Source organism: Lissotriton vulgaris, chromosome 2_1 (genome assembly GCF_964263255.1).
Source record: "Lissotriton vulgaris chromosome 2_1, aLisVul1.2, whole genome shotgun sequence".
NCBI lineage: Eukaryota > Metazoa > Chordata > Amphibia > Caudata > Salamandridae > Lissotriton > Lissotriton vulgaris.
Window position 1 is genome coordinate 284,410,298 of NC_141687.1, and position 26,660 is coordinate 284,436,957.

The 26,660-nt window shown below is 44.4% G+C and overlaps 1 protein-coding gene across 1 annotated transcript in view; it reads right to left on the reverse strand.

Annotated features, from left to right (window-relative positions):
* Positions 1-26,660, reverse strand: part of RPS6KB1 (ribosomal protein S6 kinase B1) — a 350,261-nt gene that overhangs the window by 212,309 nt on the left and 111,292 nt on the right. Inside the window, exons 6-7 of the mRNA XM_086954940.1 lie at positions 24,307-24,364; positions 5,235-5,335 (exon numbers count right to left, since the gene is read on the reverse strand). Of these exons, the coding sequence (XP_086811066.1) occupies positions 5,235-5,335; positions 24,307-24,364 (159 nt within the window). The remainder of the gene's footprint in view (positions 1-5,234; positions 5,336-24,306; positions 24,365-26,660) is intronic.

Sequence of the window (26,660 nt, forward strand, 5' to 3'; positions counted from 1 at the left end):
CACATGGTTGGAGTCCTTCCTGTCTGATCGATCCTTTCAAGTCTTTGAGGGCGACATCACCTCCCCAGCAAACCTCTTGGCTGTGGTGTGCCGCAGGGCTCTTCTTTGAGCCCTACGCCTTTTAACATTTACATGAGCCTCCTTGCTGAGATTGTCCACCCCTTCGGGATAAAAATAGTCACCTACGCGGACGATACTTAGCTAGTGGTGGCCCTAAACCAACTTCACCCCGGACCCAAAAACCTCAGGGTTTGCTTGGAAGCAGTGACTTCATGGATGACATCATGTCTCAAACTAAACGGAGACAAGACCGAGATGATGCTCCTAGGTAACTCCCCCAATCCTACTATTGACCCCCTCTGGCCTACGTGTCTTGGACACCCCCCCCCCATACCCAAGGACACAATTAAGAGCCTGGGCATCTGGCTGGATAAGTCTTTCAATTTTAACCACCAAGCAGCCAAACTTTCAGTCACCTGCTTAGGTATACTCCGGCTTATCCGGAAAATCCTACCCCTACTACCCTTTAAGGCCAGACAGATCATGATCCAGGGTCTCATTTTGTCTCGTTTGGACTTTGGGAATGCCCTTTACCTAGGGGCCCCCCAGGCCACTCTAAACGAGCTCCAGGTCATTCAGAACTGTGCAGCACGAACCCTCCTCCAGATCCCTCGTTGCCTCCCTGTCAAAACCGAACTTAAGAAACTTAAGTGGCTCCCGGTCAGGAAAATAATTTTATTCAAGGGCCTGTGCATCGCTCACCGAGCCTTCTGGAAAACGGGCGCCACTATCAATCATTCTATGATCCCGGTCTAACACCCCAACAGACAGCTTAGATCAGCCTCCTCCTTCCTTGTCAGAATACCCAGGATCAAGAGAGCCAGATTGGGGGCCGTTAGTTCTCCCACAACTCGGCCAAACTATGGAACTCTCTTCCCCTCCACCTGCGTTCAGAGCCCAATCTTCTGCCCTTCCAAAAAAAGTTAAAAACCCTGCTGTTCAACAAATCAGACTAGGTCCACACCGCTCTTCCACACGTGTTTGTCCGCAGCCCTAGGATGCCTCAGGGTAGCAATCGCGCTATAAAAATTTTCATTTCATTAAAAAGGACCTAGATAGGCAACTGATAAGATAGCTAATGGGCCATTATAGCCTATGAAATTTATTAAGCACTGCTTGATTATCTTACCGCGGGACTCCCATCTCAAGGACAGGGAATGATTCGAGCATGTGAATCTATGAAAGATACGCCAATTATGGACAAATAAACCAAACCCCTAAAGCCAAACATTCACGTGTCTCATAACTCCTTTTTAGGTCGAGCCTGCATGTAGCACGCATTTGTTGCTGTTGCTGTTGCTTTGCAACCTATTGAGCCTAATAACATTTTTTAAAATATCTCTATAAAAGGAACTTTTAGCCTGTCCATTATTTACCATTTGTTGGCATCAATATCGCTCTTTGCTGCCTTCATATTCGGCAGCATGTGCGAGGCGTCACTTCCTTTTCTTTGTCTGGACCAAGAACACATTGATCTGTCTTGATTACTGTCTTTTTCTGCATTTTTGCCCAAACGTATTGATGTCATTTGCAATTTCACCATGCTTTACGCTTTTATTTATCTTGGGGAGATGAAGCGATTTGCCCACAATCACAAAATGTTGAGCCGATGCCAAAATTTAAACCTGGTTCCCTAGCTCCAAAGTCAGCAGCTTTAGCCGTAACGGAACATCCTCTGCTCGTTCTTAATTTCACCTGCTTGTTTTTCATTTTGACAGTAAGCCATGTTGCATAACAGCTCACGTACAATGTTTTTAACTTGAGATGTCATCCACACAGTGGGACCCATTGCACAAGGCCACACAAATGAAAGCCATGGAAATAACCTTGCAAACTGCAAAAGATTCTTCATAAAACTAGTGAAAAACAATGACTCCAGGTCATTTCTAAGAATAGACAGATTTCATGAGGAGGAAGGGGGTGTGGCTTTCTTGAAATGCCGTTTTTGTGAAGCAGAGGTGGTGCCCAGCTGTTCAGGCAGCCATTCTTCTACGAACACATGACTGGGTGAAATGGTTTCCCTCAATTCCTGAAGTAGTTGCGAGTGTTAATAAGCATTAGAAAAAGCTGTCAATTGCACAGTGCTTAAACGATTTTCAGTAAATATACATGATTTTGTGGTAATGCTAAAACCGACTACACTTTTAGGCATCTGGACAGCACTGACATTAATGTGAGAATATTTGGAACAGAGGCAAATAAAGCAGCATTGACAAACACAAAAAGTCTCGCCTATGCGATATCTATTGTCTATGCCAATTTATTTTTGCCGTGTTGCATAGCAACACAGCCATTGGGTAACATGGCTGAAAGTACAGAAAATAAGAGTCCTGAAGATGTCAATGCTGACCCCATCATAGCGTTTTATTTATTTTTAACTGTCATGTTGTACAGCAGCAGCTTTGCAACATGCCTGAAAGAAAAAATAAATAAATTAAACACTGATGCGGAGCGCTGATGCACCATGATGCTTTCTTTTTAAATAACATTCAGACATGCTGCACAACAACTGCCAGCGCTTTTATTTTCTTTACTTTCAGCCACATTGCACATCGGGTGCGATGCTATGCAACATGGACAAAAACCCGTTGACAAAGCCAGTAGATCTTAGATAGGCGAGACCTATTGGCTTTGTCAATGCTTATTTATTTACTAAATCACAGAAAGAGGCTTGCGAAACTCCTAAAACAATGCATAGCTGCCTTAAGGTTATGACTTATTTGGCAGTCACTTGGGAATTTATGTTCACTGAACATGTATGGGAAAACTCTTACTTTTTTCATTTCAAGCAGTTTTATTCCAACAAAGACCTTCCATGGCTCAACCCATACAAATTGGTGTAGCGCTACTACAGTCAAGTTCTTAATAGCGCAAAGATCAGCATAATAAATTTAAGAAAAAATTCCCAAAAGATCTTTGTTGATCGAACAACTATGGAACCATTAATTGAATTAAAGATCAAAACACTTGGAAAAGGCTTCAGATTCTGTTCGAGCACTGTGGAAATTCACACAAAGTATTGGAATATGTGACAGACAAATGTCACTTCTCAGATAGTGAGATGTGAGTTTGCATAAAAACCATCCAACACTTCAAATGTATTTTCTTTTCAGATACGAATGCTTCTTTGCGGAATAGCCTAGTGGTGCATTTAAATCACAGTAAACTACTGCTCTCTTATTACAAGAAACCGAGTAAACCGTTAGAAGTGATACATTTCATATATACTTGTGTGATTAAAAGGGCCGGCCACCTTGCTTTGGCTCTCCAATGTTCACAGTGGCTCCAAAAGACCCGGACTTTGTCATCAGGCGCCCCAATACTTGTAAAGCGCGATAACAGAACTGGAGGAGTTCGATCACACGCATGGATGTCCTGTGGGTTAAAGCTTAGAGCCAACTCACAACCACTAAGGGAATCATAGTCCAATCTAAACAGATGAGGTTTATTTAGCCGCAGCCCACCTGTAATGCCAGGGACCAACTAAAACGTAGTGTCATGTACAATAAATAACATTCGATTGGAATCCATAACTACACCAGGTGAGAGTGTACATTTAAAGCTACATAACTTGCCTCACTTTAAATTATGCTGAGGTGCATATCAGGGTAAGCATTGCATCGCTTTGCACAAAACAACTGATAAACTGCCGTACTAGAACATAAGCAACATGTTCCTTTCAACGGGATTAAAATCAATTCTCCGACTCAAGTCCTTTTCACTTGTCGTTCACACTGCTCTGAATGAAGGGCTTTGCCCTTGTGTGGGTGGTGGTAAATTCAGGGACCGGGTTGAGTGCTGGCTGTCTCCTGATACTCCCGTCATTTTCCTCTCCATCAGCATATATGTCAGCTTTGTGCTTCAATGAGTAATGCAAATAGTTACCTTGCAGGCCTGTTTGCACCTGAAAATAAGCTTGTCATGGTAGGAGGACTGCACAGGACGTTTGAATTTTTAACTAGTTGGTAACGGCAACTGGCTCCTTGAAGCATCCCAAAAACAGGTTGCCTAATTTTCTTCCAATAACAGCTTCATGTTTTGTTACTGTTAGTGGCAACCACAAGAGCTGCCGTTCTTTTAGGTTTACCAGTATTGTGCGATTCATTTGCTATGCACCAGCTCCGGTGACCGATCCTTCTACAATTATGCACACCTAGCCTTAAATTACAAAAAAAACCAAAAAGGAACAGCATCATTTCCATCCTAGGAACAGGTCTCCGACTCTTAAGACATAACCAGGAGCTCTCCCCATCCTCTGGCAGAGGCGATGGAGCACACGCTGTTCCCTCGAAGGAGAAGTCTCAGTCCTTCATCAGTCTGCATTCTTTGCTTAGCACTGCTGAATGCCAGGGAAAGCTGCATGCGTGCTTATATCTCACATGCACAGTGTCCTGGTGGTGTGCGAGGCAAGCTTGCATTGCTGCTGCTTGGGTGACACTCATCCAGGGTGAAAAGCTTAGTTGATTGGTATGGGTGCCTTGGGCAGAGTAGGTGAACTGCTAGAGTTGGAGAGAAAGGGAGGAGAGAGTAGAGAGGGAGAAAGTCAAGAAGGCAGGAGGGACAAGAGGAGGAGAGGGAGTTAGAGAAGGTGATGAGCCAGAGGTGAAGGAAAGAGAAAAAGAAGAGGATAATGTGCTGGATATGTGGGGTAGTGTAAATGGGGTAAGGTAGAGAAGAAAGATAAAGGGGGAGTGAAAAAGGAGTGGGAAAGAACAGGTGTAGGGGGAGGAGAGGGCGAGGAGAGAAATAGGGACACAAGAGTGATGAGAGGGGGAGGGGAAGCGTTCAGGAGAGAAGGTAAGAGATGGAAGCAAAGCAGGGCAGTGGAGTAAGGGGGAGAGTAGAAAGAGGAGAGAGACTAAGGAAAAGAGAAACGTGTTCATTATTTAACTGCAGGACGTCTGCAGGCACCTGTAGTGCTTTGTGCTTAACTTTGGAAAAACCAAACCAGGGAAGAGACACAATGAAATGACACCGCTAAAGGAGAGAAGGGGCAGCACATTATCAACCAAGACAAACTTAACTTTAAACACACAATGGAAAAAAATATTAGACAAGAGTGCCTTTGCCTCGCGATATTGAATAAGGGTGCAGTAACTAGACCCGATAAAGCTAAATAGACAATCTTCTGCAATTCGTAAAACCGCACATTTGAAGATCTACATCTCACTTACCTTGATGATTCAGCATAATGTTTTCTGGCTTTAAATCTCGGTAGATGATCCCTTTTTGATGCAGGTGCCCTAAGGCCATTGAGATTTCAGCTAAGTAAAAGCTGGAGAAAATAAAAACACTGGTCAAGATTCACCTAATCATGCAAATTCATGAAAGTCTACAATGACAGTACTCCACGACATTAATACAACACCAAGAACATTTCTGTGTGAAAATAGACATGCAGAAGGAAATTTGGAAAAACCGAAAAATGTGTACACTCGCAGCTTAGCAACCATACAGATCCCTTCAACCTGCTCGACCAATTCCAATCTGGTTTTCGAACAGGTCCAGTACCAAATCAGCCATGATCCACATAAAAGATGACGCATTAAAAATATTAAACCAAAACAAAGCCTGTTTACTTATCCTGCTTGACCTATCCTCAGCCTTTGACACAGTCAAACATGACAATTTACTAGACCTCTTGAAACACAGAATGGGACTATGGTTCTTAACTGGTTCACTTCCTTCCTTCAAAATAGAACTCAAAGATTCAAGATCAATCGATCTCTATCCAAGTCCACCCCAGTCTCTTTAAGAGTACCCCAGGGATCTTCCCTCTCCCTCACACTCTTCAATCTGTTTATGGAACAACTCAAAGAGATTCTTTACTCAAACGTCCACTACCACAGACCTGGCTGACCAATAACCACTTAAAACTTAACACCCTCAAAACCAAATTCCTCCTAATCGCTCCCCCCAACCAAACTACCATCATACGCGAGTGAGTGAAGCATCTAACAGTACTCGATTGTCAACCTCTCATTATTGACTTTGCAAAATCGCTAGGAATTACTCTAGACAGTAAGCTAAATAGCAGAATCACATCAGCGCAGCAACTAAAGGAGCAAATTTCCAGATGAACACCCCGAGACGAATAAAACTCTTCATACCTGTAAATGACTTCAAACAGGCAGTTCAATCTCTAGTAACACCCAGAGTGGATTATGGGATTGTTGCTCTCTGCGGCATTCCCAGAACGACGACGGCCCCTCTAAGAGTCTCAATCAATGCAGCCGCCAGACTCATCACAGGCTCTAAAATGAACTGTTACATCTCCCCGGACCTTCGTGCCCTCAAACTGGCTACCTTTTGAGGCCCAAATCCATCTAAAAATCGCCTGTATGACACACAAGGCATTGCATCACAATACCCCGAGATACCTAGCGTATAAATTAGGACTATCGGGTGGTAACAGAACCACTAGGAGCTCCTCCATTCTTCCACTGAAACCTCAACAATTTACTAATTAGAAAACTTACAACTGTACCTTCTCAGGAATGTCTCCCAGGATTTAGAATGCCTTGCCCGTAGGAACGAGACAGAACCTATCCGCGGGATTTAAAAAAAAAAGTGAAAGCAATTCTCATAGCCAAATTTACTTGAACTCTTGTGCGTCAGAGTCTTTGAAAAGTAGATTTTCGAACCGGAGCAGAAAAGTTGCATCCGAACCTAGTGGCGGAAAAAAACAATCTAAGGATGGAGCCGATGCCCATACGCACTATCGTCCAAAGGAGGAGTCACCTATCTCGTGACTACAAAGACTTCTTCCAAGACGACAACATGTAATCATCCGAGCCCAACATCAGGTGGCGATCTAATGCGAAGTGTACAATCTGCAGCTCATATGCCTCGAACATTATAGTATTCTTATGTATTTGTTTTATCAACTAACCCTCACAATTTGTTTCTCCTTTAAACAGTCGCATATATATATCTGCCATTCTCCAACTACATCGAAATAGTTTCCACTTATGTATTAGTACACCTTATATGATTTCTTTGTTCATGTCCATCACCTACAATTACCTTGTAAAGCGCTCTGATACCCGCTAGAGTTCGCGCTATACAAAACCTTCAAAATAAAGAAATTAGAATACAGCTCCAGTCTTACTAATTTAAGCCACACTCTTACTAACCCGAGTCAATACTCTTCACAAATTTCAATTTTGTTGCATAATTAATATCAACCCTGCAGTACACTAGATAGATTACATATCAACCCCAACACTTTCCAGATATATATTTTCATAAAATGGTGTGTCACAGGCTTACATAATTCTTTCAAATTAAATTTGAGATAAAATGAACATAATTTCTTTATGATACCAAATAATGATTTCTTTATGATATCAGTATCGCTCCATATCTTAACAAGAGTTCCACAGTCTTCACAATTAACCAGCACTGATAGCAGTTTCACATTCTGTCAATACAAATCTAGAATGTCTGAGGGAAGCTACAAGTAGCAAGTCTTTGAAAAGAAGGCTTTAGTGAAGCTTTGCATGTCCTTTTCTGCTTTCTAATCTAAATTGCTCCGAGGTAGTTTCATCATGCAACAGCATGCTGCTCAATTTGTTAAATATGTCCCAGTTCGATCAGAGTTGAATTGCGGATTGCTAATTTTTCATTACAAAGCGCTGCTCACAGGCTCGCTCTTACACACTCTAGCACAATGGTCTAAAAACTTATTGAATATCTAGACCACCATATTGTGCTGCGGATGTTCCCAACTGGTGGGTAATGTCCATAATTAATGTATGAAAGTTGTTGCATCAATTTCCAGAGATCAGTGCAGATGGTTTACTATACAAAATATCAGTATCAGCGACGTATCCGATACTTTGGGTTACATTTTTAAAAGTCTGCCATTAGTTAGATCTACAAAGCATTGGCCTTTAGATTTTTCCTAAATAAATAAATAAATATATATATATATATATATATATATATATATATATATATATATATATATATATATATATATATATATATATATATATATATATATATATATATATATGACTGAACTTCTTTTGCAGGAAAAGATCGGAGGCCACACAAGGGGAACCAGAAGCAGCAGTTTCCTTTATTTAAGTTAAAGCGGCGGCGGATGCATTTCGGCTGTATTAGCCTTCTTCAGCGCCCAACGCTACAAAGGACTCCTCCCCAAATGTTCTCCTCCTGGGTTAATGTCTATATGCACCTGGGTCCCCTCCCCCTCACGCTGTCGGCTCACCAATGGTAGGTTCGTGTTGATTGTTGCGAACCACATGTCCCAGCAGGCACTGTGTTGTCGTTGCAGGGATGGTGGTGTGGGGGAGTTTGGGAATACCGGAGGGTCGGTGCAAGTTTTCCAGGTGAGTGGGTGGGTAAAAACTGCCTCGGGTCCCCTTGTTCTGCAGCGCCAGTCCTTGCAGGTGAGTCCATGAGCAGGGGAAGTCACAATAACGACAGCACGCCCCCGTCGAGATAAAATACCTCTGTTCTCTCACAAACGTCTGCACCTCACGGCGGACTTCTGGAATACCGATACCTCGGTCAAAAAACTGCTGTGGGCAGCGGGCTGCTAGCAATCCCAGAGTCACTTCTTGCTGCAGGGCCTTCCGTACTGCGCAGCCAGCAAGCGCAGAACACATGACTGAACTTCTTTTGCAGGAAAAGATCGGAGGCCACACAAGGGGAACCAGAAGCAGCAGTTTCCTTTATTTAAGTTAAAGCGGCGGCGGATGCATTTCGGCTGTATTAGCCTTCTTCAGCGCCCAACGCTACAAAGGACTCCTCCCCAAATGTTCTCCTCCTGGGTTAATGTCTATATGCACCTGGGTCCCCTCCCCCTCACGCTGTCGGCTCACCAATGGTAGGTTCGTGTTGATTGTTGCGAACCACATGTCCCAGCAGGCACTGTGTTGTCGTTGCAGGGATGGTGGTGTGGGGGAGTTTGGGAATACCGGAGGGTCGGTGCAAGTTTTCCAGGTGAGTGGGTGGGTAAAAACTGCCTCGGGTCCCCTTGTTCTGCAGCGCCAGTCCTTGCAGGTGAGTCCATGAGCAGGGGAAGTCACAATAACGACAGCACGCCCCCGTCGAGATAAAATACCTCTGTTCTCTCACAAACGTCTGCACCTCACGGCGGACTTCTGGAATACCGATACCTCGGTCAAAAAACTGCTGTGGGCAGCGGGCTGCTAGCAATCCCAGAGTCACTTCTTGCTGCAGGGCCTTCCGTACTGCGCAGCCAGCAAGCGCAGAACACATGACTGAACTTCTTTTGCAGGAAAAGATCGGAGGCCACACAAGGGGAACCAGAAGCAGCAGTTTCCTTTATTTAAGTTAAAGCGGCGGCGGATGCATTTCGGCTGTATTAGCCTTCTTCAGCGCCCAACGCTACAAAGGACTCCTCCCCAAATGTTCTCCTCCTGGGTTAATGTCTATATGCACCTGGGTCCCCTCCCCCTCACGCTGTCGGCTCACCAATGGTAGGTTCGTGTTGATTGTTGCGAACCACATGTCCCAGCAGGCACTGTGTTGTCGTTGCAGGGATGGTGGTGTGGGGGAGTTTGGGAATACCGGAGGGTCGGTGCAAGTTTTCCAGGTGAGTGGGTGGGTAAAAACTGCCTCGGGTCCCCTTGTTCTGCAGCGCCAGTCCTTGCAGGTGAGTCCATGAGCAGGGGAAGTCACAATAACGACAGCACGCCCCCGTCGAGATAAAATACCTCTGTTCTCTCACAAACGTCTGCACCTCACGGCGGACTTCTGGAATACCGATACCTCGGTCAAAAAACTGCTGTGGGCAGCGGGCTGCTAGCAATCCCAGAGTCACTTCTTGCTGCAGGGCCTTCCGTACTGCGCAGCCAGCAAGCGCAGAACACATGACTGAACTTCTTTTGCAGGAAAAGATCGGAGGCCACACAAGGGGAACCAGAAGCAGCAGTTTCCTTTATTTAAGTTAAAGCGGCGGCGGATGCATTTCGGCTGTATTAGCCTTCTTCAGCGCCCAACGCTACAAAGGACTCCTCCCCAAATGTTCTCCTCCTGGGTTAATGTCTATATGCACCTGGGTCCCCTCCCCCTCACGCTGTCGGCTCACCAATGGTAGGTTCGTGTTGATTGTTGCGAACCACATGTCCCAGCAGGCACTGTGTTGTCGTTGCAGGGATGGTGGTGTGGGGGAGTTTGGGAATACCGGAGGGTCGGTGCAAGTTTTCCAGGTGAGTGGGTGGGTAAAAACTGCCTCGGGTCCCCTTGTTCTGCAGCGCCAGTCCTTGCAGGTGAGTCCATGAGCAGGGGAAGTCACAATAACGACAGCACGCCCCCGTCGAGATAAAATACCTCTGTTCTCTCACAAACGTCTGCACCTCACGGCGGACTTCTGGAATACCGATACCTCGGTCAAAAAACTGCTGTGGGCAGCGGGCTGCTAGCAATCCCAGAGTCACTTCTTGCTGCAGGGCCTTCCGTACTGCGCAGCCAGCAAGCGCAGAACACATGACTGAACTTCTTTTGCAGGAAAAGATCGGAGGCCACACAAGGGGAACCAGAAGCAGCAGTTTCCTTTATTTAAGTTAAAGCGGCGGCGGATGCATTTCGGCTGTATTAGCCTTCTTCAGCGCCCAACGCTACAAAGGACTCCTCCCCAAATGTTCTCCTCCTGGGTTAATGTCTATATGCACCTGGGTCCCCTCCCCCTCACGCTGTCGGCTCACCAATGGTAGGTTCGTGTTGATTGTTGCGAACCACATGTCCCAGCAGGCACTGTGTTGTCGTTGCAGGGATGGTGGTGTGGGGGAGTTTGGGAATACCGGAGGGTCGGTGCAAGTTTTCCAGGTGAGTGGGTGGGTAAAAACTGCCTCGGGTCCCCTTGTTCTGCAGCGCCAGTCCTTGCAGGTGAGTCCATGAGCAGGGGAAGTCACAATAACGACAGCATATATATATATCTTTAATGATGGAGACTTTGGTTCAGTTCTCTATGTCCACTGGTCTCTTACTGTGTCATTCACATTTCCATAGTCCTTTTGCCCACTACAGGATACTGTATGAAGCAATGGGAAGGCTCATGTTAGCCACAGGCTAACTTCACTGTGAGCTACACTTGCACAATGAATACATCTACAAAACCATGAAAAAGCAAAACAAGCTTACTAGAAAAAGCCAAAGGTCTGGCAGCCAATGCCAGACCTCCTGACTTTGCAAATGCGCGTTCAAATAAAGCTACCCTCTCTTTGCTGATTTATTTTGCAAGTGGGCTGAAACACAGAAATGTACAGTGGTGCCTGACTGGTTATATTTTTCATTGGAATTGCATTGGGCATCTAGAAATAGACCACAATATGTTCAATTCCAATATCAGGTTTTCAAATTATATTAAGTAGAATGAAGGGTCATCAAGATGAAAGTCTTATCCAGTATACACTGTGTGGGAGCAAAACATGTGAAACACAAACACTGTTCATCTACATGGAAAAGTTGGTCTTGAAGTCTGAAGCCAAAAATAAAATTAAAAAAAGACAGTGAAACACTTGACATACCTCTGTAGGATCATTTAAACAACGCAATCATCTTAGAGATGGAATTAAATGATTGACGATTAGGATTCATTTCCTAAATATACCAGTTAGAGAATAGTTAGTTTGCTACATATATACATATATCACTCAATTGTAATTTAGATCCTCTAGCTCTGCCTCTGAAAATGTGCATTACTTTATTGATTATGCTGTAGCTCCCCTTCGGTTTTGCGTTATACAACATTGGCAAAGTGCACTGTCACTTCTTTACGCCTAGTTCTCACTACATAAAATTACTAATGAAATTAATTCCCCTTCACCCTCACCAGTTGTGTTTTTTCATAAATAAATAGAACTAAATAGGGAAAAATTACTAGTGCAATGGCACCTTTTTTTAGGACGCTAGGAGTAGTCCAAATAAAGTTAAGAATGTTGTCATTAGAATGTACAATATAAAATTCATATCCAAATTAAATAATCTCATAGCCGTTATGGGAGAAATATTACTCACCTATGCCTTGAGTAGAGGGGCAAGGGAAAGTCACTGTATTCACAAATTAATTTTACTAATACGTCAGATGAATCATGATCTAATCTTCAGGCACTTTTGATATTCACCCCATTTTAAGTTTTTTGCTACATGCAAACATAAGTATTAGTATGAATTTACTTCATGCACCTTATTATCTAAAGACCAAATATTTTTTTCTAATCAAGTACCGTTATTTTTTTTTGCCTACATTCACAGTAAGATAATTGGCTTTACAGTAGCTATACAGTGCAATAATCTTTTTTGGAGGCCTAGAGCATGATAATCTTATAAAATTAGAACATCCGCTTACAAAAAGTATTAAATAAATACAAGACTGTGATGCAGAACTTTAAGCTAATTGGTGTGTGTGTGTGTGTGTGTATATATATCTTTCTACACACACACACTTCCCACCCCAACAATGAAGCAATAGTAGTTGAACAATTACAAAAAAAATTACTTAATTCTGCAGCGATGTTAAACATCGAAAAATATACCCAGAAGTAATATACACATTTGTCAAGCACAACTAATGAAAATCTATATATTTATAAACAAGATTAATATACACATTTATACAAAAGAACACATATCTAGGTACACATATATTCAAAATAACTACCTACATACACAGGGATATGCTGTATATTTATGTGTGGAAGAGCCAACTCTTGAGTAGTCTTCTGAAGATAAGGTAGTTATCCGTGGATCTTATGCTTGGGGAAAAAGAGTTGCATAGTTTGGCTGCTTGAACAGAGAAGGACGCGTCACCCATATTTTTTTCTTGCATGGTGGGATATTGAGGCGAGGTGCCAATCTAGAGCAGAGGATCCCTTGTTGATTGAATTTGAAGATTTTATTCCTGATGAAAATGTTCCATCAAGTTTAGACAGAACAAGAGAGATAGTAGCTTGGCTACCATGTATGAAAATTCCAGGTGTGATGCATATTTTTTATAGTAATAAAGCTGGATCTTGCTGGTTTGTCCACTTGGGCATTTATTGATAGCTTGGAGTCCATGGCAATTCTGAGGTATCTTACTTCCTTAGATACTTTAGGAGGTGTTTCCAGATCGTCAGGACAGGCGGAGAGTGGGTGATGATTTTCCCATTTGCCACATGTGAGTATTTACGTTTTGGAAGCATTCAATTCGAGATGGCTCCATGTCATCCACTGATCCACGACTCTGAGGCAACTGAAAATTTGTGTGTTTCCAATGTCTTTGGGGCTTTCCAGTTTAAGAGGTATTTGTGGGTCATCTGCATAGTTCGAGCATGTGAAATTGATTAATCAGTGCCAGTAACAGCTTCATGTAGATGTTGAAAAGCATGGGTGAGATGATCGAGCCTTGAGGGATTCCCTGCTTTTGTGAAGTATGGTTTGGATGAGAAAGGGAGAGTGGGGGTCTGATGACATTACTTCGGTTGTGAAGGTAGGTTGTGATCGAGTCGAGAGCAGCCCTCTCTATGCAGGCTTCGTAGAGTTTGTATTAGGGTGTCATGGTCAACCGTGTCAAAGGCGGCTGAGCGGTCCAAAAGAGGTAGTGCAACAACCCTATTCCAGTCAACTGTTTTCTTAAGGTCAACTCAGATGGCAAAGAGGGCAGATTATGTCCCTCTTCATGGACAGAATCCGGTTTGGAAGTCAGAAAGTATGCAATTATCTTCAATAAATTGTGACATCTGGGCGAATGCTGCCCTTTCCATCAGTTTACACAGGAAACATCCATTTATAATTCGTCTGTAGTTGTCAAGGTTAAGCGTGTCTCGGTTTGTTTTCTTTAGTAATGGGCTTTTGTATGACTTTTTTAGGTCTCATAGAAATATTTCCGTAGTTAAGGAATAGTTTTTAGGTCTCCCAGACCTAGCGCTCCTCGCTCTGCGAGACTTATTGTAATCAATACAATTTCTGTAGTGGACTTGTAGCCACGCCCATCATTTTGATTGGCTGGCGTCATCATTTATGTTAAACGCTGGCCTCCAATTGGAAATGATGCTTCTTGGTGAACGCCCTTTTTCCTTTTGGCCTTGCCCATCTGGACTAGATAGTTTGCTTGAGGCGTTACATGGTGGGCTTTATCTGGTGGGTGAGCACTATTTTTAAAATGGACACAGAGGGGACAATGGCGGCTGCAGCACTATGCCCTCACTATGGTATGCTTTTGATTACTTTAATGAGCGCAGCTTCCATTAGGGACACCACGCCCTTTTAAAAAAAAAATTACCGGCCTGAGCTCAGCGGCAGCAGCAGTGCGACAGTGCCATGCCGGGGAGACTCCCGGGGGACAGCTCCTGCTTTACCCATTCCCTGGGGACATAGCTAGGCTCCGGGAAGAGAAGCTCTAGACTTTATGCTGAAGTGTAATATTCAGCTGTCGGTGCTGCTTTGTGCACGGAATGCTGCTCTTGCTGCTATCGCTGCGCCCTAACTCACCATCCCACACTTTGCCGGGGCCTCTCATAAACGGAAGGTCTTTGAACTAGTGCTCACTGGGGGTCGCTCTTGTTCGATTTATAAAGGAATAAAGACTTCGCTGTCTGCGAGTGCCCTAGTACAGCTAATTGCCGAGTTTCAACAGCAGAGCTCTTTTAAAGACGTCACGGCCACTAAAGCGTGCAAGAAACACACAGAGCAAGGATAGGCAGGGACACGTGTACTAGGAGTTAAAAAGGCGAACAAGATAAGGTGTTGAATGCGAGGCCATGTCATCATGACCACAGCACTCAGACGCAAAAGGGAGCTGTGCGACTGTTATGATCAAAATCAGACCAGCTACAAAAAACTAAAACTACTGCATGATCTTCAGTCAACACAACTCAGAAATATTGAGCTGTGGTTACCAAAGATTTGCCAATTTTTGCTTTCTGCACCTCATGAACGAACTGACAAATCTTGAACTGTTTTGGAAACTTAGTCAATTAGCTCATGAAGTGTCAAGTGCTGTAGATAGTGTGATTACATTCAGACACAGGTGCACAGCTCTGATTGCTTGCAAGCTGCGCTACCTGCAGCTCATATACTAATTCAGAGTTTCAGCGAGTTTCTGAGTAGGGTATGCTCCTTAAGCAGAGCAATTACTTTCAATACCATGCACAGCAGCACAATAAGCGAGGGGGCCCTCTTTATCAGCTGCTGGACTTCATAAATGTAAAAGAAGGTTAGTGTGTTTCGGCAGAAAAACGGTTCCTAATAAAAAGAGCCATTTATGTCTTTTGCAAAACAGGTACACAAAACAATCAATGAATGACGTTTAACCGCTTAGCAGCCTCTCTAAAATGTATGATAGCATCTAATTTGCCTGGCAAGTGTTGTTGACACTATGCGCTTCTCAATGGTATGGTATACATACTCTTTTGCCCAAGAGGAATTCTACTTAGAGCTGGAAGTCTGTTTTCATTTTTTTTTTGCAACCCGAATGTATTGGAGCGCTTAACTTAAGCACCAGTTACATTACACAAGGTCACATTCATTTTTGGTAGGCGCGGGGAGATGAAGTAACTTGTCCAGTATCACTGGATGTTGAGCCGACGCCGATGCTTGAAACCGGTTCCCCAGTTCCAAAGTCAGCAGCTCTGGCCGTTACACTACACCCTTTTCATTTGACACAACACTGGCTGACGCCTTCTGGGAACAAACATTTGCAATACAACAGGTCTCGCATATACAAGAGTTTGAGCTATTGACATTGTAAATGACAATGCCTTTAATGTTTGTTTTAGTTTTTAAAACATAAATAAAAGGCATTTTCATTTACAATGCCAATAGCTTAAACTCTCGTAAATGCGAGACCTACTGCATTGAAAATGCTTGTTTATTATTCTTACTGGTGTGGCAGCAGAAGTAGAAGAATTGTCATGAAGGTTTGCAGTGGACACAGGTCAGAAGGGCTGTCGGCAGGCCGGTTTGCTTTGACCAGGTCCATAAATTCATTGTACGAAACTTGTTGGAAGGAATGCAGGCGCTGGGGTAGCCAAGTCTTGGAGGGTTGTTTTGTAAGATCTTTTTTTCTATTGAGTGAGACACTCAGGTGGGACTTCGGTTTGTTGAAATATTCCATGGCAAATGAGCCTGGTCATTTTCCGGCAGTGGCCTGGAACAGACTGTGGCGAGCCCCTCTTTATCAGCCAGTCATCGAGGTACAGGAATACATGCATTTTTTACCTCGAAAGATGACCTGCTACCACGGTTAACATGTGTGTGAATATTATCAGGGCCAAGGTCAGGCCGAAGAGCCGCACTGCAAGCCTGAAGTGTTCCTTCCTCAATGTGAACAGCAAGTGGGATCTTTGATGAAAATGTGCGTCCTACAAGTTAATGCAGCATGCAGTACCCTACATCCAGTGCAGAGAGGATCTGAGCCACAGTGAGTATTTGAATTTTTCCTTCAGAAAGGCTTCCAGTGGCCAGATGTCAAGTGTAGGCATGAGGCCTCAAACCTTCCTTGGCACAAAGAAGTAGCGCAAACACATTCCTTCGTCCTAGTACCACCTCTAGGCAACAGCAGAGTCGTCATAAATCAGGATAGAGGCATGGTTTGATGAAAATCAGTATGATGTGGGTAGGAGTAGAAGGTATGCACAAAATGAAAGGCAGGGTGAAGTCCTTTTGGAATTTGTCGAAGCGAGTCATGCTGGGGCACTGGCCAGGACTGACTGGATGCCATTAAATAAAAAGAAGCACTGAGAAACTTTATTGGAGTCCCTCGAGTGGTTCGTACCTGTAATTGCTGCGCTGGAGTATGTTGGTGTACTGCAGGATTACGTGTTCTATATGTAGATATATGCATATTACTGGTTATTGCTCAAGGATCCCGCACATGGGCGGGACGATTCAGTGCTTATGACTTTGATCGGTATCCCCTGGAAGAGAACAGATGCTTACAGAGTAACGTTTTCCATTTGTGGCATGTGTGGCTGTAGATACACATGCTGTGCATAAACTCTAAAGCAGTCCTCCCGTGTGTGGTGGCTAGCCCTTGGATGGCGCAGAAGACTGATAAAGTCATGTAAGACAGCCTGGCCAACTGTAGCTTGTGGTGATATTGAACATCCACATAGCAATGTTTAGCGAAGGTGTGGGGTTGGACCGGGTAGCTGCTTTGCAGATGTCACTTACAGGGATACTACCTAAGAAAGTCATTGAACCTCTGTGTTGAGTGTGGTTTTGGAGGGACAGGCAAATGTCTTTTGGCTTTGGGATATCAGGTCTGTATATATTTGACTAACCAGAGTGCAATACTGGATTTAGAGAGAGAGCATAGCCTTTGAGCGAGAACCAAAGAACGGTTGTCTTTTCGGAACGACTTTGTCCTATCAATGTAATACAGGAGTGCTCTTTTGACATGCAGAGTACAAAGAGCTCATTCCGCCATGGACTCTGGCTGTGGGAAGAACACTGGTAGTTCTATGGTCCGATTTAGGTGGGAGTCAGAGACCACCATGAGAAGGAACTTGTGGTTTGTCCTGAGGAATACCTTGTCTGATTGGAGTGGGTAGCTGGGTTCTTCTAGGGTAAGTGCTTGTAGCTCACTGAAACGTCTGACAGAAGTGATAGCTTCTAAGAAACCTACCTTCCAAGACAGAAATTGTGATGGACATGAGTACAGTGGCTCACAGGAATGCCGTATACACATGGTTAGGACAATGTGGAGGTTCCGCACGGGGACCGGAGGTATCCTTGGTGGGATAACCAGTTTGAGTTTCTCCATACAAGCCTTGATGACTGGGATCCTAAAAAGGGAGGTTAGTTGTCTATTTTGAAGGCAAACAGCAATAGCCTCCAAGAGAAGCCATACAGAGGTGTATGCAAGGCTTGATTTCAGAAGGTGGAGGAGCTAGCAGACAATGTCCTCTACTGCCGCTTGAAGAGGGGCAATATGTCTAGGACAACCGTAGTGAACAAACCTCTTCCATTTGACTGCATAGCAGGCTCTGGTTGTAGGCCTACGTGCCTCCTTAAGAAATGTTCCCAGTAAAAGTGCAGGTTTATCAGATACTCCTGGACCTCTGGCTTGAAATCAGAGACACAGAGCGAGTGAGGATACTTGAGCTAATGACTTGCGCAAGGTGTGCCTGCTGTGTCCAGAGCACACCTGATGGTGGTATTCGAGATAGTCTGACCCACTGTGACTAACTCTTGTGTGCACGGTCTATAATGATACAAGAGGTGTTGGATCAAGTCCCCCGTCCCACTCCACTGGGCCCTATCATATTTGGAGAGTAAGCAGACTGAGTTGGTGATGCACCATGGGTGGCAGATTGTAGCCATCGTTTACCCACTACATCAAACTTTTCACTCTCTATCTGGTGACTGGGCATTCCCGGTACCTTGGGCATTAGCCCGCTTACATGCAGTATGCACAACTGAGTCTGGTGGGAGTTGACCCCATATCTAAAGTAGGCCAGAGGGGTAGAGTTTATACTTTATATACACCCTCGGAGTAACCACTGCGGGCTGCACAGAGTCCTTTAAGGTGTCCTCAGAGGTCCTTAATAGAACCTTCCGCATGGAGAGATACTGACTGGACCACTGGGTGTTTCAATAAGGAAGTTATTCTCCTCTGGGACTGTGTGAATATCTACCTTGTGATAAGTGGCCATCCTGTGAATAACCTCGTGCTGAAAGGTGATGTCATCCAGAGGAGATGCCTTTACCGTGTACACGTCTGAGTTATTATTCCTTGGGGAAACGTCAATCGTCCCAGGGTTTAGGGACATAGGAAGCATCATAAGGGTCCAGAGGATGTAGAGGACTACCTTTACCATAGGATGAAAATGGGAACCTCTGTGGTGGAGGAGGCCTAAGGGGCAGAGTAGGAGAGCGAGAAGGGGCGGAGGAAGAGAGCGAGAAGGGGCGGAGGAAGAGAGCGAGAAGGGGCGGAGGAAGAGAGCGAGAAGGGGCGGAGGAAGAGAGCGAGAAGGGGCGGAGGCAGAGAGCGAGAAGGGGCGGAGGCAGAGAGCGAGAAGGGGCGGAGGCAGAGAGCGAGAAGGGGCGGAGGCAGAGAGCGAGAAGGGGCGGAGGCAGAGAGCGAGAAGGGGCGGAGGCAGAGAGCGAGAAGGGGCGGAGGCAGAGAGCGAGAAGGGGGAGGCAGAGAGCGAGAAGGGGGAGGCAGAGAGCGAGAAGGGGGGAGGCAGAGAGCGAGAAGGGGGGAGGCAGAGAGCGAGAAGGGGGGAGGCAGAGAGCGAGAAGGGGGGAGGCAGAGAGCGAGAAGGGGGGAGGCAGAGAGCGAGAAGGGGGGAGGCAGAGAGCGAGAAGGGGGGAGGCAGAGAGCGAGAAGGGGGGAGGCAGAGAGCGAGAAGGGGGGAGGCAGAGAGCGAGAAGGGGGGAGGCAGAGAGCGAGAAGGGGGGAGGCAGAGAGCGAGAAGGGGGAGGCAGAGAGCGAGAAGGGGGGGCAGAGAGCGAGAAGGGGGAGGCAAAGAGCGAGAGGGGGGAGGCAGAGGGCGAGAGGGGGGGGGGGGGAGGCAGAGAGCGAGAAGGGGGAGGCAGAGAGTGAGAAGGGGGGGAGGGAGGAGGCGGAGAGCGAGAAGGGGGAGGCGGAGAGCGAGAAGGGGGAGGCGGGGAGCGAGAAGGGGGAGGTGGAGGGTGAGAAGGGGGAGGCGGAGAGCGAGAAGGGGAAGGCGGAGAGCGAGAAGGGGGAGGTACAGGGGGCTAGCAGCAGGAAACTAGTGCCTCCAATCTTGATGTTTTCGCAGCTTTGAAGGTCGTGGGGTTCCAGAGCAAGCGGTCTTCAAAAGTAAGCTTCCTATTGGGATGAAGAGTTGCCTGCGTCTTTAGTGGTGGCTTTGCAGAAATCTTGCCAATTTGTAAGCAAGTTAGGAGAAGTCTCTGCAGAGTGTCCAACTCCTCTTGCAGGTCCAGTAAAATGGGTTGTCATGTTCCACAGAGGCAGCAGAGTAATTAGCTATTGATAGTTGACTGGGTGCAGAAGTAGATTTCTAATTCGAAGGTTTTGACCCAGTGTTGGATCGGCTCTGAAGAGCCTGGTGTAGGTGTATAGGGGGTTGTTGGCGGTGAGAAAGGTCGGGCCTTGTGCAAATATTTCAGCAGTGGCAGTGACGTCTTAAGTCGGCTCTGAAGCCTTATGATGGGGTTGGACATGGCTGGGAGGCAGTGGTGGACTGGAAGGCTGCTGAATGGGTTGTAGGCTGGAGGGCAGACGTTCCAGGTGCTGGCATGATCGATGTGATACAGAATAGGAAATAATACTCAAGTTGAAGTCTTCCGACTATGGTGCTGCTGATCTTTGGTTTCTGAGCCAGAGAAAGAACTATGTCGAAGATTTCGTAGTGTCAAGATCCTGTCGTGGCACCATGGTGCGTCAAACAAGTAGACGATCACACCAGCAACTGAGGGTCCGTTTGAATTGGAAAGCGCAGCATGGTGGCAAACAGGTCTCAATGTGCTCCCACAACAAACAAGAGGTTTCAGACTTGCTGATCATCTGTCCACTGTACTTCAAGTGACACGGAGGAGAGTACTGAAAAGAAGTCCTTTCCATCATGGTCTGTGCATTCTGAGGGACAAAGTCAGATAAGAAGGCCCGACAGGTGTGTCAAAGGGCTCCCGGATGCAAAGCAGACGGAACCACAACAGAGGCGATACCAATTGCGAAAAGAACTGTTTCCTGTCCAAGGGAGAGAAGGTGTACTGAGATTGAGATGACAAACGTTCAGGCAGCAAAAGATAGGAGGCAATCACAAAATCGTTGCTGAATGGATGGAGCTCAAATTAGACTATCAGCTACTGGTCTTCAGCATAGCTGTAACATTGGAGGCCAATTCAACTTATCAAAGCTGCCATGGGAGCCACTTTGATATTAAAGAGTGGGGCTTGCTGCAGAGCCAAAGGAGCATTAACTTCAAAGGGATAGACAGAGATTGTCCCTAGTTGGATTTAGATAGGAGTATGGGCTAGGAGACGTACCTGAAATACTACTAAAACAAGAACCATTCCTGTCTCACCCTCCTCTCCACCCTATCACTGCTTGCCTCACCCACCCAACAAAACTAGTCCTTCAAAGGCCTTCTAAAGTATAATAAGAACTGGTTCTGTCCTGAGACTCATGAAAAACAGAGCTTCACTCGGATCAAAAAAATCATGAGATTTTAAGACAAATGATAGCTCAAAATGGACTGATGTTTCAGTAAATTTGTGTGGAAATGGAAGTAGTAAAATTGGATGGAAAATGGTTAAACTTGAGTCTGGTCCAGGTTTACTGAGTATGCCTAGGCCCTAGGATCTTCTTCCAGCAGGCTGGGGTAGCTCAGCCAGCCTCTGTCTCCCTGTCAGTGTAGAAGTATCAGTGTATGTGCCTTCCCAGAATTCTATATGCAATAGTAACAGATAGCTTCTAGAAACCATTCCCATACACAACAGCTAGAAAACTATGGAATCAAGTGACAGTATGTGTACTGCCAATTATACACCCCCTAATTCCAAATAGAGTTTACAGATTGTTGGAGGAGGAATGCATTCAGGATTAAGGATGAAGACCGAGATGTCAATCACTCAATTCCAAGGCAGTCTGGCCCAGGCTTTTGGGGTTCTTGACCTAGTCTTCGGGTGCTGGGTTGGGTGTTCTGGCAGCCTCAGTTTTCTGGGGTCCACTAGTATTGTGGGCTCTGTAGGAGAATGCCTATAATAAGTTAGTGGATGCATAATGTCAAATCCCCCTTTTGCCACTCAAGAAGATTTGAGAAGACAGCAGAAAGAGGGCTTTAGGTGAGTGCATAGCACTCTGGGAACCAGCCAAATATTTGAAAAAGCTAGATCGTGAAGTGTAATGAGTTATTTGAATAGGTAGATACTGTTGAAGCATCACTACTGAAGAGAACATTGTGTAAGAACGTGCTCAAAACTCCAAGGTTGATGGGGGAACAGATGGAGGTGGAGAATAGAGCCACAGAATCAGCCAGTGATCCCGAACAAAACAGGTTGGTCTCTATTTTGCATTTGTATTTTTTGAGGTTCAGGACCCCTTCAAATAGATGTTCTATATAAACAAACAAGTAGCTACAATAGGAAAGAAGAAGTTTTTGGTGGTCAGCAAAAAACAATGTGGTTCATGGTTTGGATAATTCTCAGACATTGAGAAGTAATGTCAAAAAAATCACAACTTTATCCTAAACCAGAACAGAATAATTATTTAAACCAGGAGTGAGTGGGCAGGGTTAAATGTGATAAGTCGGAGTTGATGGTAGGAAAGACTCGATGGTCAGGAGACTAAGCTTTTGAGTTCCATGAAATGAGATTTCAGTGTGTTTGAATTAATAAAGGCAGCATATACATCATATTTGGCTGGGGAGGGTGCTCACATTGGTGGTCCGAGCTTCTGGGAAGATCGCAAAAAACATGAGAGATGAGGTTTTCAGTTTGACTAGTAGATCTAGAATGACAGATTTAAGTATGGCATTAGAGTATCATAGCTGCATAATCAGACTCCATATCATGGATAGCTTGCACACAAGTAAGAAATTATAGTAGGCTCGACATCTAGCAGGGGGCCAAACTAGCCTGTATCTTTGGGATCTCATATGTGAGAAGACAGCATATTATGAAGTATCAACACTTTAATTGGGTAGATCAGTTGACAGTTACACTAATTCAGTGTACACATCATCAGCGAGATAAGCATGGACTTTTCTATGAGGACTGGGAGGTGTGGGTAAATTATCTCGGTTTTGGATTAGTTAATTGCTAGTGAACAGAGGCACTCAAGTGTTTGACAGCTGAGAGAGTTGAATATTTTAAAATGACAGATGGATGTGATCTATTGAAAATATAACAGCATTTGCTAATCAGCATGCAAGTGATATGAGAAATAAAAAGTGATTCTGTCAGCAGGAGTGCAGGGTGAGAACGGAGTCCTGATGAACATTGACTGGTTTAAGTAGTTTTGAGATTGTGAAATAATATAAGGTAGAAGAGCCTTTAGAGATTTCCTATGATGACCAAGAAAGCTTGGGTCACTAGCCTGGAAGGATGACAAACAGTATGAACGTCTGCAGAAAGTCAAGAATTGCACTAGTGTAAAATGAATGAGGTGAGTGGAGGGGATTAACTTAGTGACATGTGAGGGCTATCTCCACGGAATGGAACTGAAGGAAGCTCAAATGAATCTGGTTGATTACATTATGGGATGGGATTAATGAGGAGGCGTGACTGAACAGGTTAGTTCTAGAGCTACGGAGCAGTCATTTAATTAGAAAAAGTATTTGCACGATAGTGTGGGTGGCGTTTCAATTAGGAGTGATTTAAAGGGTCACCATCATGACGTAAAGGCGGTACAATCACTGAGAAAATCCCATGTCAAAAATCCACCAATGAAGCAGGTTTGGAAGAGAACAGGGGCAAGACTGGAAAATATGGGGTAGAAGACTGGGTACTATGGGGATTAGGATACCAGAGTTATTGTAGAATCCCAGCATACAACTGCAATATGGTGGAAAAAGCAAATTAAACTCCATTGTAGGATTCAGGCACTAATTGACCGGGGCATCAGAGAAGCATCTGTTATACTGCTGGGTGGAGGTAAATGCAGAGGGTGAGCCTGCAAAGCTCCCCTGTATCACCATCCTGGCAGTTAAAGAAAAAAAACCCTGGCAGTACTGTCTTGGGAGGGCTTAGATGAGGCCAAGACATTTTGAAAGTTGAAGAGATTTGTTTCAAACTGATTTGGTGTTCCAATACAAGAATATGATGGACTGCATATTTGAGTGTATTCATGACGCCTTTTCAAGAGAAATCCTTTTATTCACATAGTTATCCCTACACCTATTAGCACAGGGTGCATTTTTTATTTATAGTATGCTTGTGTTTTTACACTTCGGAAAATTGTTTAAAACCTTAAAATCCTCATATGAACTCTGCCAGACCTGCTCCAAGGATCTGTAAGATGGGTGCAACACTAGCAAAACGCCCCTTTGATAGAGGGTCGTTGCATCATAGTTTTTATCTTCCGCCTAATATCAGGAAAAACCAAAAGGATAATTCCAAACAATGCTCCTGTTTGATGTTAGAGAGAACAGCACAATTAATTTAAAAAGCATAACTTCGAAATTGACACAGTAAAAATCTGAACTAAATGTTGCACTTAGACAATTTGCATCACCATTGCTATTATTCCTATTGTTAAAACACTGCCACAACTCCCAGCCAATTGCCAATTGCCAATATGACCCAGAGGGGAAGAAAATGTGCTTTTTTAATACTTACCAGGCTGTATCTTCCATAAAAATGCCTTCTCTCTCCAACTGCATAAACAGTTCTCCACCTGTATGATAAAAGGATACGTTTATAAACCATTAAAATAATGCATGTAAATCTATTCTAGAAAGCTTGAAGAATAAGAGCCTAGATTCCCCATGTTTGCATATTATTGGGAAGGCCAATAATGTTATTTTGGAGAGTTTATTTTGAAGTGCCCTTCCAGTTTCCTATAACCAAGAAGAAAGGGTTACTTACCTTCGGTAACTATCTTTCTGTTGGATACTTATATAGCTGCAGATTCTTCACCTCTTGAATATCCCAGATGCTAGTCGGTATTCAAAAACCTTTGGCTAAGCTCCTCCAAGCTGGCAGGTGGTGCTGGCTTCATCTCAACGCCAGAAGTGGAGGCTTCACTAGAGCTAAATGGCCTCCACCCCAGCACTGCGAAGTTAGTCACCAGCCCGTTTTTATCCATATCCCTAGAGGCGGTGTAGTATAGCAATCTAACTTAGAACCTTGGTAATAAAGCACCTATGACTATCCTTCAGAATCAGTAGGTGGGCAGGATCTGTGAAAAATGTGGAGATAGGAGTATCCACCTAAAATATCATTACCGAAGGCAAGTAACTTTCTCCTCATGGATACTTCTACCTGCAGATTCCTCATCTTTTCAATAGACACCCAAGCAGTGCCCCTACCTGGTGGGAAGAAAGCTGCTTTAGGACAATGTTATACGGGGCGAAGTGTGAGTAGTTGAGCGATGCTAAATGCATGGAACTAATTGACCTATCTTGCTTAAGGAATGGCAACCAGAAAAAGCAGTCTTGATACCAAATGAAACTCACAACTGTAGAAGGGCTCATAGAAAGCGCCCATTAAAAAAGTCCAACACAAATTTAGATCCCGTTGGGGCGAAAACATAATAAGGTGGCTGGTCTTATGTCTCATCTACTTCTCTTGGCGCACGTCCATTTACTGGTCACTTGACCTTTCGATAACATGCACACGTTTTGAATTGCAATGGTGATTTTCTCTATATTTCACTTTATTGGATTTTCTCGTTCCCTACAGTAAATGCTCGATTTGATTGGACCTCCGGTTAGTGTTAGCCGGCTGTCCAAGGCGGTCCGAGCAGGGACACCGGCAGTCCCCCGTATTCCTCACACCAGTCTGCGATTCGTATCAGAGACCACGCAGACGCCTTTCTATGCAAGAAAATAATTGGCAAGTCAAACAACGCGTTTCAGCAATTAAGCCTTGGTCCTGCTGAAACGCGTTGTTTGACTTGCCATTACATTTATTATTTTCTTGCACAGAAAGGTGTCCAAGTTGTCTCTGATTATCTATCTATCTATCTATCTATCTATCTATCATACAATTAATAGAGAGCCTATGCTTCTATAGAGGAACTATGTGCACATCTGTACTTACAAATGGCCGCCAGAGACTCTTTGTGTAGAATGTACTTCTTTTATGTTTACTATATGCTGTGATCAGGAAGTTTGCACTTAAGACTGTTCCTAACTTGATACAGGTTAAACGTGTGAACAAGGCACTTCTGTGCTGAAACGCGTAGCGTTACTTTGGAAATAAACGCCCACTAGCTGTACTTTTTCCGAGTGCGTGTGATGCTTACTACGACAAAACTTTGAGATATATATATCCAAACTCCTAGCAGTGCGACCATCCACGGCAGTGGTGCAGAGCCAGGAAAAGACTCCATAGGCAAGGCTTAGTGATGTTTATTCACAACATCATCATCAGTTGTCCAAATGACGCATTTCGGCCGCCTTATATATCTATAATTTATTTAAATATTTTTATTCATATTTGCATGACAACAACACTAAGACATGCGTATTACAGTGTTCTTGGTGTCAGTCAATCAGGATGTATGATCAGGCTACTAATGTTTTGCTTTTTACTAACTAAAGTCCTCACATTTCCCATGTCATTATCTCTTCTGTTTTTAATAAATTGATAACAATAACTATGAACTCTACCCCTCTATGCCCCACAGTCATGGGTGCCATATTCACTTCGGGGCTTGGAAACCATCCGTTATATCATATACCTCTATTATCTATGCCATTCTCTGGCGCAAGAGACCCTCAGGTATGGGTAATGGGCCGGCCCCTTTCTGAGTGGAGTGCGAGGAAAGCGTCTCCACTTCTGAGGAATCTTTTCCTTTAGTTAAATCCATGATCATTAGGCGCCAGGCACTCATATTTTCTTCAAGTCTATCATCCCCCCTGACCTTGTTCATCCATATGGATTCTGCAGTGGTCCACTCAACATATCTTTAATCCACTTCTCGACCATGGTTGGATCTGGACTCAGCCAATGAATTGCGATGCGCC